Source organism: Trachurus japonicus, chromosome 17, assembly GCF_045865225.1.
Source record: "Trachurus japonicus isolate A0001 chromosome 17, Traja_1.0".
Lineage (NCBI taxonomy): Eukaryota > Metazoa > Chordata > Actinopteri > Carangiformes > Carangidae > Trachurus > Trachurus japonicus.
In genome coordinates this window covers 27,609,152-27,623,542 of record NC_140923.1, presented here as the reverse complement: position 1 = coordinate 27,623,542, position 14,391 = coordinate 27,609,152, and the positions used below count along the sequence as shown (strand labels likewise).

Sequence of the window (14,391 nt, the reverse complement as noted above, 5' to 3'; positions counted from 1 at the left end):
ATGCTTACTTTATTTGTTGTATTGACCATTTTCTGTGTCTATTTTTGTTATCGTTATTTTATGTCTTGTCTACATTGATACAGTTAGTGTAGCTGTAACAGCTGTACATGAAGGAGCACAGTGGTAGATGTTGGTAACCAGAAAGGGATCAGCATGGATGGTGGTGGTTTGGAAGGGGGGGTTACTGTTATTATTGTTGAAATAATGAAAATGAAAAAATGTTAATCACAAAAAAAAGAGCAGACCGGTATATACAAATATCTTTATTACTGTTCGTCACATCTTGTAGAAATGACACATCCAGTCCACCAGTCAGAACATGAGCCACCGCCTTATGTAAACAGATCCAGACACCCGTCCAGCTCTTGCACACTGATGGACTCATCACCATGGCAACAGTCCCACTGCTGTTGTTCTCTTTTCCGTCTCCGTCTATACACACTTGTTTTGCTCCTCTCTTCCTTTTCTGCCTCCGGTCTGTCAGCGGGGTGTTGTAGTTCCTGTGGGCTGGGAGGATCTGGGAGTTGTAGTTTCTCTGTAGTCAGAGCTGACTGAAGGTTCTGGTAGAACCTAGACGGGACAGAAACAACGCCAAACCCTGAGCTTCCTGCAGCTGAGGTTACACTCTGAACTTTGAAATTAACTCTCAATCAAGTAGTTTTATTGGTGCTGAGGCAGCCTCTGCTTTATGGGGGGACACTACAGGTGAATAGGGTAAAAATTTTAACTAACAGATATCACTATGAAACTTCCCAAGTTTATCACTTACATTAAGACAAATATTTTTTGTATTACAAGTTTTGTCAATTTGTCAACAGAATCGAAATCTGAACAATGGATAAAGCTACTTTCAAACTTCACTTTTTATTTTGTTGACATATTAGAGTCAGACGTTATTACAGAGGTGACTTTGGATATGTCTTTTTAATCACTCTGTAAATGAGAAAATACTATCACCAGCCCTAAAAAAAAATTCAAATTTGGCCACGTTTTTAGGAATAAATAATAATATAATATATAATAATAATAAATAAATTTGCATGAATAAATAAATACTCCACTTCAGCAGCACTTAGAGACACCAAACCTTCCAGTTTTATTCCTGTCTAAAAACCTTCAGAATATAGACAGGAATAAAACTGGAAGGACCTGCTGAAGTGGAGATTTCAGGCTCAGAGTCTGAGGAAAAACTCATTTTGAGAAAACAGCCTTTAAAGACTTGTACTATAAGATTCCATAGATTGTTAATGTAAATCATACTTTTACAATTGGTTGTGGATATGGAGGAAATTACAATTTTTGGAGCCTACATCATTGTTCAGGAGAGAGAGCTTTACAATGATACCTGAGCATGCTAACTTTTGGTGAATTTAGGAGAAATCTACTGACAAAAGAGACAAAATTAAGTAAAATAAAAACCCTAATGTGGATTTTCTACCATTTCTTTCGACTTTTCTGAAAGAAGACATGTATAGGAAGAAAAATGGGCCAAAATTTCATAATTGATCAGCGAGTGCATAAAAAACACTGTGTTTTGGCCTGTAGTGTCTGGCCATCAGTGAACAGGACAGAGGCAGTAAGCAGACTGACCTGTGGATCCCTCTGAGGTTCTCCTCCATCTTCTGATTGGCTGTCTGAGTTAGGAAGCTGATGTACTCGTGTCCAACCAGGGGCGTTCCTTTGTGGCTCAGAGGAACCTCCAGGCTGTGAGTGCTACGGACCGCCTGAAGAGACAAAATACAGCAGCAGTATTGTATTTACACCTTTTACATGCAGTAATACAGTATGCAAGCAGCAACTTCCTGGTCAATGTTTTTGATTTTTCCTGATAGAACAGATAACTGTGATGATGTCACCAGTGTCTCACACATACCGCGATAATCTTGCCAGTCTTGCCCACAGTGAGACCAGAGTTCCTGAACCCTGAGTTGATGGCCACAGAGTGCTGGACAAACAGAAACATGTAAGGACCAAGTGCTCTCTTTGTTTAGTAACCTGTTCAGCACTACTGTCTGTAGTGTTGTTTGCATTCACATGGTGTTGATTGTGACAGTGTAATGTTAACTAACTGTACAGATTTAAGCTTTAGCTACAAATAGCTGTTTAATATTAACAGATGAAATCAGGATTAATAACCTTGAACAAGAGATGGTGTATAAAAACTAATCTTTGGGTGTCTGTCAATATTGACTTGACCCTAAATTATGTGGGAAACACACGGTGGAATATTACTGCCAAAAGTCATGTGACAGTTCTGTAGTTGTAGAATTGTGTTTTTCTACTTGAAGGATTTTTTTTTTTTACTTGAAGAAATATGTTTTTTGTTTCTGAAGCATGGTGTATTTATTTGATAGGTACGGTTCTTATTTGTGAAACAAAATGCATTAGTTTGTGAATTATGTTTTGTACTGGGTTTGTTTGTGAATCGTTGGGCGTGAGTAAAACATGCTTTGTGTGTTTGTGGAGTTTTGGCAGTAATTTCACTCCATAGGAAAACAGTCTAAAACTACTGTTACAAAACACATTTTAAACCAGAAACCACTACATATTTTACTTTACATCATTTTACTCTGTGGAGAAAAAAATTACAAAACAAACACAAACTCAACCATTCAGTTGAGGAAAGACCAAACAACCCACTATTTTTCATTCATCTTCTTTCATGACCTGATCACTTTAAGAACTGCACAGATCATGTATAAAGTAGGCTACATTTACAAAAATAATTTACTGTTCGAAATTAGAGTAAGTATGAGCTCTTAAATTAAAGATGTTGAGGTGTCAGTCCTGCTCAGTATTAATTGCAGCTGGTACAAACCAGTAGGTTAATGTTGCATGTTGTGTACACACACACACCTACACACACACCTACACACACCTACACACACACACAGTAACTGTTCCTCTCACCATTAACTGTGCATCCTTCAGCCTCCTACATTGAACATGGAGCACGAAGGGCTCGAACTTCAGCACAGCGTCTCTGCTGGACTTGGACAGAGAAGACATCTGAAGACAGGCACCATGTGCTCTGGTTAATACCACATCATTATGATTATCTGTTGTGTCAGCAGTGGCAGTGCACACGTCCATCATATCTCACCAGATCATCACATGTGCATTTTTGGTGTGAGACGAACAACCAGGTACAGTTCTGTTTATGGACACCACTCTCTGGATCCTATATGGACAGGAAAACACAGATGTTACACAGATGTGTCCACAACACCTGTCATATCCGTCACTGAAGACCCTCCAGCTGTTAGCCTGTCCTGCTGCCGGAGGACACTGACCCTGTCAATGAGGATGACTCTGCCGGAGCAGGAGCTGGTGGTGAAGTACTGCTCACAGCCGTTCAGTGCGGACACGACATGTTCGATGTCCTGGTCCACGCTGCCCTTCTTGCTCAGGTCCAGCTTGTTCAGACACTGCTGCTTCCACTGACGGAAGCTCTTCTCCATGACCGACGGCGGCGACTCCAAACACTCAGGACCTGAGGCACGAGCGGGAGCATTTACAGCCTGGTTTCATTCATTAGTACGGGGGTAACGTTACACCTGCTAACTGCTAACTTACTGATCATGGATGTATAGATCCATGCTACCTGGCTCTGATGCTACTGATGCTCTCTGCTGCTTCTTCGACTTCCTCTACCTTTTCTTCTTCTTTTTCGTTTAACCCTGCCGGCAACCAGCTTTCTGTGCAGTTACCGCCACCTGGCGGACTGAAGATACGAGCCACAGTCCTACTCGAGACCGACCACATTTACAAGGTCTTGTGGTCTTGTCTTGGTCAAGACCATAGGTCAAGACTCAAGGCCAGTCAAGACCACAGCTGCAGTGACATCTTTTTTTTCTTTCTTTTCCTTTCTTTCTTTTTTTTTTATCGCAAATGTCTCTCTGTCACTCGCTCACTTGTTTATGTGATGTAGCTAATTCAATAACTTTGAGATAATTAAAAAAACTTCTACTAAAGTATCTGCTCGTGTAACCATCTGAAAAACTTGGTGTCAACAGTGTCAACAGTGGGAGGAGACTTCAGCAGGTTCTGTGCTGTGTTCTAATCTAATCTAATCTAATTCTTCTAATCTAAACATGGTTTATTTATATATTTTCTTTTCAGCTTCTTTCAGAGGAATAATGTAAATATCAAGCCACATGATTATTAAGAGTACTGGTAGCCTACTGATAGTAACTGTCTTGAAAATGGTCTCACATTGGTATTGGTCTTGACTCGGTCTCAGTTAGGTGGTCTTGACTACAACACTAACGAACCAACAGCGCTCACTGGCTGCCACCTATGGAGACTACACTATACAATATGTAGGCTAGTTGGTTGTTTAGTTCAGGGTTTGTTATCTAGGTGCAGTCAAAGTAGAAAAGTTGTTATTTCGAATCTGAGGATGAAAGAAGATAAAGAAGCCTGGCTCGTCCTGAACAGGGAAGTCTGCATGATGATTAGCAACAGTCGTGTACCATTTACAGAGCTAACTGTGTAATATGATTGTGCTGGCATAGCCAAATAAACAGATAAACAAACACAATCTGTTGTCAGAGCAGCACGGTGGTTTCCAATAGCACCAAGACTCTGGGTTTAGGCCTGAGGCCTATCTGGGGGGTTTGTTCTCCCTGTGTGAGTTCTCTCTGGTTCTCTGGCTTCTCCCACAGTCAAAGACTGGAGGATGATGGTCAAGAAGGTCTCCATGTGTCCGCCCTCTGACAGAGGAGACTTGTGTCAGCATCCTAGTATTTTCTGCTCCCTTCTTCGGGTGTGTCTGTCCTGTCTCATTGTGCTTTGTTGGAGGTTTGTCTTGAGGGGGGCAGAGTTTCTCCTCATTGCCATTTATACACCTACAGCTAATCAGCTCATCAATTCACTGCCCCACCTCCCTGCCCTCACTTATGTCAGCGGAGATCTGCTCCATAACACTGTTAGCAGCATATTGGATGAATGGATAGTGCGTAGTAGCTTATCACTGTTAATTAATACAGCCATCACTCCCTGTGGAACGGCTGAATCACAATGTATATATATTTTTTGTCAGGCCTTATATATTGACAAAAGATGACATACGTACATGGACAAAGGGAGGAGGAAGGGCAAGTTAAGTACAGTTACTGTAAGATAAGTAGCGTAACTATCTGTTCTGAGTCTGAGCATATCTCCTCACTCAGTCTACTTCCTCACTGACCTATTTTTAGTAAAGTCTATGGTCCATTTGTGTGGGATACCTGCTTTGTCTGTCAGCCTGAGGGGCAAGATATGATCCTGTCACTCAGTACAGTCAAGACTGATGGCATCCTCTGAGTCTTGGTAAACCAGAGAGAGAGAGAGAGAGAGAGAGAGAGAGAGAAGGATTATTATCCCCTATTGGACTGGCATGGTTTGCTGGCCCAGAATCTATAAGTGACACCAGAGCAGGAAAACAGTAAAGCAGATCAGAATCCAGTGACACAGTAAAAGAGCGGGATCTACCATGAAGACACTATGAGGATCAGACCACAGGTCAGTCTGCTGCTTTTACATGTTTGTAGCCACCTAGAAGTATGAATTTCATAAATCCCTGACATAACTGCTGGTAGGATAATGCTATTTTTTTTTTTGGTGGGGGGGGGGGGGGTCAAATAGGAGTCAAAGGGAAAACCACAGCACCACAGATGGAATAAGGCTGGATTGAGCTTTTCTTCTCATGGTCTTGCAGTTAGCGTGGGAGATTGTTGAAGAATATTATAAATGCAGCCACCTACACTGCATCCGACAGCACAACCCCCCCGCACTATTAATACAACTAATATCCCTGTTTGCAGCCTCAACAGATTACAAACAGGCCTAGTGGTTTATGCTACATACTGATTTTCAAACTCATGTACAGATTGATTTACCTGCTATGATGATTACTCACATAATGAAGACATGCCTCTGAGGGCTGACATTTGTAGACAGAGGGAGTCAATACTTGGATATTTCCTACCTGTTGTTAGTTTTCAATTAGAGTATTTTGATGAAAAAGTGCTCATGGTTTGCTTTATTCTTGTTACTGTAAGATTTTTATCATCAAGTTAAAGAATCAGACAATACTTAATCTACATTTTTGTTATTTTGATCAAATCTGACCAATTATAGAGTAAGTGTACTTTCATTTTTAAATGTATTGTTTTCAGTAATTTCCATAACTGACCAGTTACTCTAGCAAATGTGACTCAGTAAGAAAGAGTCCGGACAGTGTGTGTTCAGGGTAAATGAGGAAACATTTTTCACAATGTTGATCAATTCCATGACACGATTTTGATCATGTCATGGAATTGATCGATAAAGGTTGAGAATAAACTTATCTTCAGGGGCCTTTCATAAAGAATCTTATCAGGAAATAAACCAAACTGCATAATGTTCTTAGTGTAAGTGTGAAAGAGGCGGTCAGGGGCTCATTTCACAAAGACACACTTTCTGGTTCATAACAAACAGTACAGTATGTGGAAATATGGAGACTAAATTCATTATATACCAAGGAAGACTGTGAGTACAATAGGTAATGTTTTTCAAAATGAGGAAGGAAAAAAAAGGACAGAAAAAACCCCCAGTCTAAGCACATTTAACTGCTCTGCTGTTTGCCTCAGCTAAAACGTTTGAGGAGGATGTTTTATCTACGAAATTCAACAGTGAAACAATATTTAAAAAATGATTTGGGCTCTAAAAACACTTCCCCTTCTCACATTATTTAGTGTAACTGTGTCTTCTGACAGTGTGGTTCATGTTTTCCAGCTGGTGTAAAGTCTGTCGCTTTGTTGCCAGAGGGGCTTGATTCATATTTCATGAATAACTGAATATAATAAGGAAGTATCCTCCCCCCTCCTTACACATACACAGACATTTGTAACACTTAGCCACTATACTGTACACTTCAATAAAGGAGTCACCACTCCATTACATGTTAAATAGCACAGCATAGTTATTTTAACACTTTTAACTACATTTACTTTTAAGTAGCCTACTAGACTGGCCCCAGAAAGTATTCAGAGCCCTTTATTTTGGGATCACTGGCCATCAATCTAAACACAATGACAAAGTTCAAATTTTGAGAAATGTATGCAAATTTTATTTATTTATTCACAAAAGTACTTAATTCTAGTCCTAGGATGTTCCACTGTTGTGATACATCTCAAGGATAATTAAAGCAAAGAGGATGAGCGGGAGGGTTTGGAGGGTGAGGGGGTCTGAACACTTGTTGAATTGCCAGTCATGGGTCGCCTCCCTTTAGAGCAGCAGCATGCAATGTGCTGCAACGTGAATAAATGAGAAGTATTGACCTGGTCAGCTACAACAAGCATTGGGAGAGATGAATGGAGTGTGTGTGTGTGTGTGTGTGTGTGTGTGTGTGTGTGTGTGTGTGTGTGTGTGTGTGTGTGTGTGTGTGTGTGTGTGTGTGTGTGTGTGTTCATCAGTTCTATGCCATACATTTCCAACTGCCCTCCTGTAAAGGTCCAGCTCAGATGTCATTTGTGCAGCAGATTATTATGACCTGTAGTTAGGTTTTGTTGCTAGGTGACATCTAGTGGCCATAGTGATTACAGGAGAAAGTACAGAATGTTGTGTGTGGATGAATGACACAGGAGAGCATGTTGACTCCTATGTGAAAGCAGCAAAAGTTTATAGTACTGCAACCATGATAACAAAGCCAAGGAAGTCCTTATTTTAACCCAAACCATGATCTTTTTTACAGTGTCAACCAGGGTTGTCAAACATATGGCCCGCAGGCCCAAACTGGCCCACCAGAGTGTCTAATCCGGCCCGCGGGATGAATTTGCCAAGTGTGAAAACTACATAGAAAACAGAAGAAACATAATATTGTTGAAATTGCACATATTTTTGTCAAGAAATTTCAGATCGTTCATAATGTTTTGATGAAAGATTTTGACATCTGTGATTCTTTGCAAAGAGAAAATTTTTGAGTTGTCATTATTTATAGGTTATAATGCTATTATTTTACTGGTCCGGCTTTTGAGATCAAATCGCGCTGTTTGTGCCCCCCCCTTTCCCCTGCTGTTAAACCGGCCTGCCCTCCCTTCCCATGAACCAGTCTGCCATCCGGTCCTCCCATTAAGCCGGCCTGCTCTCCCTGCCTTTCCTCCCACCAGAAGCTGCCTTCATCAGCTCTTAACATTTCCATATTTCCAATATTCTCTGTTGTAAACTGTTTTCTTGTCTGTATACAACATCTATTGCACGTCTGTCCGTCCTGGGTCCTCTGTTGCTCACCCTGAGGTTTCTCCAATTTTTCCCTGTTAAAAGGGTTTTCTATGGAGTTTTTCCTCAGTCGATGTGAGGGTCTAAGGGCAGAGGATGTTGTTATGATGCCATAAAGCCCTTTGAGACAAACTGTTTGTAAAAACTATACAAATAAAATTGCCTTGCCTTGCCTGCCTGACTCTGCTCCTGTGACGGGGACTGACCAGTGACCAGTGTGCATCAGAACACTGACAGCATGTTGGAGGCAGCGGCCCGAGGCTTCAACATCACCATGTTTCATGGCTGTGTCCTGAGGCCTGTGTGTCCCACATAATGCTACTAAGATCTGTTGTGCTGAAGGGGGGCGCTCACTCACACTCATGCGCATTACCCATGCGGAAAATAGGTTTTTAGCACACTTATGACGTCACAACCATCGATTAGTTTTGGTTTCCCTGTATGGTTTAGTATGAAGAAGATGAATCACTCTGTAGCTTAGATGAAATCCAGACCCTACATATCAAAATAATAGCAATAATAGGCTACATTAGGCTATTACTATTTAGCTTCATTTTAACAGCTCAAGCCAAACAGGTTGGCTACAATGTCTGCCACTGGGTGCTGGAATGTGCCACTGCGACTTCCTCTGATTGCCCACAAGCAATGATGAAGGGGATTTGGTTTGTGATCCTCCAAAACTTTCGAAAACATTTTATTTTTCTGCATGTTTGAAATAAATCACAGTTGGTCAATTAAATTAATCATTTATATTGACTGCTACGCTCAAGCTCTGAAGTAGAGCAATTCACAACGATATGTCTTAATCCTAAACACATTTGCAGGGATAAACAGGCGCAGAGTGCGACCTCGTTAAGTTCAACTCTCCTCCAGTGCCTGGCACCTGCTGTTTTATGTCAAGTTAGCAGACGTTAGCCTGAAAAGACCGGATACTGTCATCATTGTTCTAGTTATCTTACCATTAAAATATAGGCGAAACACCAGTGTAAATAATAGCCGATGAAACACGGGGGTGGTCAAATGTCAATAAAACTGTTGATTGAACACGTAGTGACGTGCTGAATACGGAGAAATTTTGAAATGGGTTTATTTTGAAAGTCCTAACAGGAAATGAGTCGGTGTATCTTCGCCACCTTAACAGCATCACCTGCTGCAGCAGAGCAGAGCAGAGCTGGGGGAGCCGGAGAGAAGGAGCGATACCGAGGTACGGGGTGACCGGAGTGGAGCCGTCCTTCCCCCCACAGCACGGTGCTCAGGCTGCGGCAGGATGCGTTCACATGTCCGCACACAGGACCGACAGACCCGGGGGAGCTGGTGGCAATTCAGCGCTGACACATTTTTCTGAAGCCCCCAAAACCGCATATTATTGGGGCGACAACCGTCTAATCACACTGACGGACACCGTCACTTCCAGCTCACCTCGCTGTGCGATGGAGGTCCGCTGTTAAGGGTCCTGGGAGGACTCGGTCGGTACTACGCCAAAATTAGGACGGGAATCAAGTACAGCTCCCTGTCTCCCGGCAACGGGAGAGACCACCAACCGTTCGTGATGTCTCGTGCCAAGGAGCGGCTGAAAGGCGGGAAGGAGACCAAGGACAGCGTCACTCTGCTGCCATGCTTTTATTTTGTAGAGGTGATCTATCTATCTATCTATCTATCTATCTATCTATCTATCTATCTATCTATCTATCTATCTATCTATCTATCTATCTATCTATCTATCTATCTATCTATCTATCTATCTATCTATCTATCTATCTATCTATCTATCTATTCATCCATCCATCCATCCATCCATCTATGGCCTGTGTATTGGCTGGTTGATTGATTGGTCAGCTGCTTATCCACTGACTGACTGACCCAGTGGCTGACTGCTGGCTGTCTGTCAGGCCTTGGTTCCAGTGCTCTCATTCAGTCAGGTTGGGTCTGTATTTGGTGCAGCTGGTTTTTTAGTGGGGCCGGCACAGAGGGGCGGTTTGTGCTGACAGATGATGGTCAGCCTCTTTCTCAAGAGCATGTTTTTATAACTATTAGTGGCCTGCAGCCCAGGGAGCCAAGCAACCGCACTGAATACCACAATCAGGTTATGCTGATGATAATGTAGCTACACAAGTATTAGGTTATGGTTGATACACAGCGATGAGACAGTCATATGCAGTACGATAGCAGTGATACAGAGAATCTGTATTCTCCTCATCCCTGTTTACCCAGTTGTTTTTGTGGCCAGTGACACTGCGGTCTCCACAGGATGTTATGATTCCATGTGCATACAGCATTTTTTTTTGTGTTTTTTGTGTGGCAGGATGCAAAGATTTATACAGCTTGTTATCTGTAGCAGCTCAACGTCATTCATGTATCATCAGTCAAACCACCTGGATGGGTGAAGATTGGAGACATCCTTCAGTTTCATGCCACAGTGACATAGTTTCCAGACTATATGCGTCCAATCATCATATGAAGAACCTGTCAGCCACAGTGTAGCGTGTCTCTGACAGATCACCGTGTTCCACTGATTCTCTCCCAGTAATTGTTCCTTACTCCAGGACTAAAGCTTATATGATGCTGCATTTAGATCATCCGCCCCCAGACTGTGGAGCAGCCTCTCTCTAGGCCTGAGGATGTGCAACGTTTAATACACTGCCACTGATTTTTAATATTAATTGTATAATATATATATAATTGTGTAGTAGTTTTGGCTCTTTGGGGATAAAATATGTTTGGATATCATAAAACCTACATTTACATTTTCCTGCCTTCTCACTGACAGGATAGGTTGAATATATAGGCATAGTTGAGATTGTACCTCGCTGAGCTTCTGGGATTGGCTCCCTACCTATATTGGCAACCTCACACAGATAAGTGGTATGGAAGGAAGGAAAGATGGATGGATGGATGGATGGATGGATGGATGGATGGATGGACTGATTGACATTTAAATGAGCGTTAAACAGGTGTTTATGTGCATGTATACATTGTATATTATGATGTACTGCCAGGCTCAGTTCACCATCCCAATCATAGAACCTGGAGTCTGACTTCCATATGATTTGAATGGTGTGAATTAAATGGTGTAGTGTTTCATGATACTCTGCTACTTCTTTTGAAGCAACAAAATATATCCAGTTAGCTGTATCTGGTTGTTCATCACTAAATGTAGATGGTTAATTAGAAAAAGGGAGTCTAAGACAGACAGGATGTATTGATTGTGCCAATCTAAATTGAATAACACACAAGAAAACATCCATCCATCCATTGTCAATACCACTTATTCATGCATGGTAATGCTATCCACATCCTAGCAGACATGGGGAGAGGGCGGGACACAGGTCAGCAGTCTATCACAGGACAAACGTATTGAGACAAATTAACCTCACACACAGACATTCACACCTATGGGCAATTTATAGTGGCCAATTAGTGACTGTGGGAAGAAGTCTGACCTGCGTCATGTTCTCAGCAGTGAAACTGTTCATACTGTCCTGTGATCACTGCACACCTCTTGCTGAAAGTGTTGCTCATCTGCAATAAATATTATAGCATTTGATGCTGACATTAGTGACTTACGCAGTGATGGTTGAAGTGACAGCGACGGCGCTCATATACATTCCAAGGCATAGCTGTGGTAGTGACATCAAAGATCATTAGGAAACATGTTTCACCTCTTCTACTACTCTACGTCTTACCCAAGAGAACTTGATTCATGGCTTTTATATGATATATGAGATGTGGAGTTTTTAAAAATGCGTCTGTTACTTCAGCACCACGGACAGCGCCATGAAACATGAGCCTGGCCAGCTTCTAAGTGTGACTGCCTCAGCATGTTGCTGGTCAGTGGTCACTAACATTTATGTCTATGATTAAACTGGATCTGTCACATTAATCTTTAACAAATATACTCATAATCCATGAACTACTAATAGTATAACTGAATCTAAGACAAAAGACAGTGTCCTGCCAGCTGCAGCAGGAAGTGTTGATGGTGGATCTGCCTCATTGCATCATGTCGTAGCTGTCCCTAAAGATGTTGCTGGATTACCTCGCATTGTTGACTATTTAAACTGTCACATGTTCACTGCATCTCACCAACCATTTCCTCATCCATTCTCTCATTCCAATATTTCTTTTTCTACATCACAGCAAGTTATTGCATGGCATTCTCCATTTAGTTTACATGGTAAAGGTAAAGGTACTTTATGACATGTGAGATGAGATCACGTACATTTCTCCCTCTGTCCTGTAGTGTGTGAGGAAGCATTATTTTCTTAAATGTCGGTCCGTGCCTGATTAAGAATAGCTTCAGTTTGGCCTCTTTTTCCAAAACCAACGCTATTGTGAAATATGGTGAGAAACACATCAGTATTTACTGTGTTACACTGAGAATGTATCATAATTACTACTCATCTTCCCTTCATCTTCCTGACAGAGCTGCTCTGTGTTGGCAACAATTTCTTTCTTGCACAATCACACCATCCTACCCACTAACTGGCTGCTAGGCAACATGGCCCTCTGAATGGGGTGTATTTTTATATCTGTGTGTTCAGGGCTAGAGAGATGTTAAGAGGAGAAAAACAGCCCTGCTGCAGCCTGGCTCCCTGTATGTGCACACAGTGGCCATGATGTGTGCTCACTCCATCAGATATGCAGATACGGTCCACCCTGGATGATTTAGGGAGCGATACAACATGTTATCATTTGTTACATAAAGCATTGACTGGATTCAGTTGATGATACAGCCATGTGCAGTGTGTGTGTGTTTACATCTGTGCACAGTCTGCTGTGTTATGGCTGGAGCAGAGCCTGGTTTAGTTCTAGGACAGTAATTCAATACACATGATGAACTGTTTTTCTCACAGTTCTAACAAAATATCAAGCAGATGTGGCAGGACATCATTATAGTGGGAGTAGCATTGCTTATGTGGCAGAATATCTGCCACAGTGGACTCTGGCAGGTCTATCACACTGGAAAAGAGTCTACCTCTTTATTTTACAAGCCTCAGGACAGATGCAGCCCAAAACACAATAAAATACACAACACTATACAGAGAATAATTAGCTTTGAACTATTCCATGAATAAATCCCATCTCGGGAATGAAGAGCTTTTACCTAACAATTACTTCAGCACTTATTTGTCTCTGGTTTTGAGCCATGCACTCTTCATATTCAGCAATGTTTCTGTGTCCAAGGAGACTAAACAAAATGGAGGAGTTACTGTTGTTTGCATTCACCACTGTCTGATTGTTATCACTAATATCAAGAGGCACGGCAGGACTCAACAACAACAAAGTATCAGGGCCACATTAAAGAGAGATACCTCTTACATTTTGAGAATTAAGTTGTATAATATTTTAAGCATGTAGTCCAGAATTAATGTTTAATGAGGGTAAAATGTTAATATATACTGTATATATATATTTGTTTTACATTATGCAGTACATCAAATATAACAAAAATAAACAGAAACAACAATAACAACAACTAACAGAAAAAAAGGGTTAATGAAAGGACAGTTGGTCACTGATGTCTGTGCCGGCACAACTGTACCTCTTGGTACATGCCACCAGGAAAACACCAGCAACTGTCTGTTGAGCAATACGAGGCAGATTCCTGCTGAGTTAAAAAGAGAGCGCTCACATTTGAGTCACCATCCCCTCCAAGCCAAAGAACCCAGAAAACTGGCCCCGTGTCAGTTGTGCTGGGACTAATGACTACTATCAAACACTCTGTAGTGTGTCCAGTCTCACATTAACACTGCTTTCAGTTCACCAGCTCAAAAGGCTCCTGTAATCAGCTGGGCAGTGATTCTCTACAAATAACCGCCGTACACAAGTACGGCATATGTGTATCTCCACTGTGGAAGTTTAGCGTTACTTCTCAGAGTTTCATTTTTACAATCAGGAGTCATGTTAAAGCAGAAGTAGCCTAAGCGATCCGGTCGTTTTGGTTAACTTTTTGTCAGCCGATGGAGTTAGCAGTCCCCGCCCTCGTCATGGAGCTATTGGTCCTCGTCCCTACGTCACCACATTCACGCGCATCCCTTGGCTGCACACACAGAGAGGACCGCCCCTTTATGCCGTTCTCTCTCCTCATTGGATAAAGGTTGTAGGATACAAGGAAAGTTTTCTCCTCGGCTTACAGCAGAGCAGAGTGAC

At 41.8% G+C, this 14,391-nt stretch overlaps 2 protein-coding genes across 2 annotated transcripts in view; one reads left to right on the top strand and one right to left on the bottom strand.

The window, feature by feature from the left end:
* Positions 1–248: 248 nt before the first annotated feature.
* tyw3 (tRNA-yW synthesizing protein 3 homolog (S. cerevisiae)) lies at positions 249–3,612 on the bottom strand. Its single transcript, XM_085803959.1, has 6 exons — positions 3,294–3,612; positions 3,104–3,181; positions 2,911–3,009; positions 1,874–1,945; positions 1,591–1,724; positions 249–570 (listed from the first exon to the last, which is right to left on the bottom strand). The coding sequence occupies exons 1-6, from the start codon at positions 3,459–3,461 to the stop codon at positions 333–335; spliced, it is 789 nt and encodes a 262-aa protein (XP_085660085.1). The 5' UTR covers positions 3,462–3,612; the 3' UTR covers positions 249–332.
* Positions 3,613–9,477: 5,865 nt separating this feature from the next.
* Positions 9,478–14,391, top strand: part of plppr4a (phospholipid phosphatase related 4a) — a 30,518-nt gene continuing 25,604 nt past the window's right edge. The window contains exon 1 of the mRNA XM_085804721.1: positions 9,478–9,874. Coding sequence (XP_085660847.1) covers positions 9,791–9,874 — 84 coding nt within the window. The 5' untranslated portion in view covers positions 9,478–9,790. The remainder of the gene's footprint in view (positions 9,875–14,391) is intronic.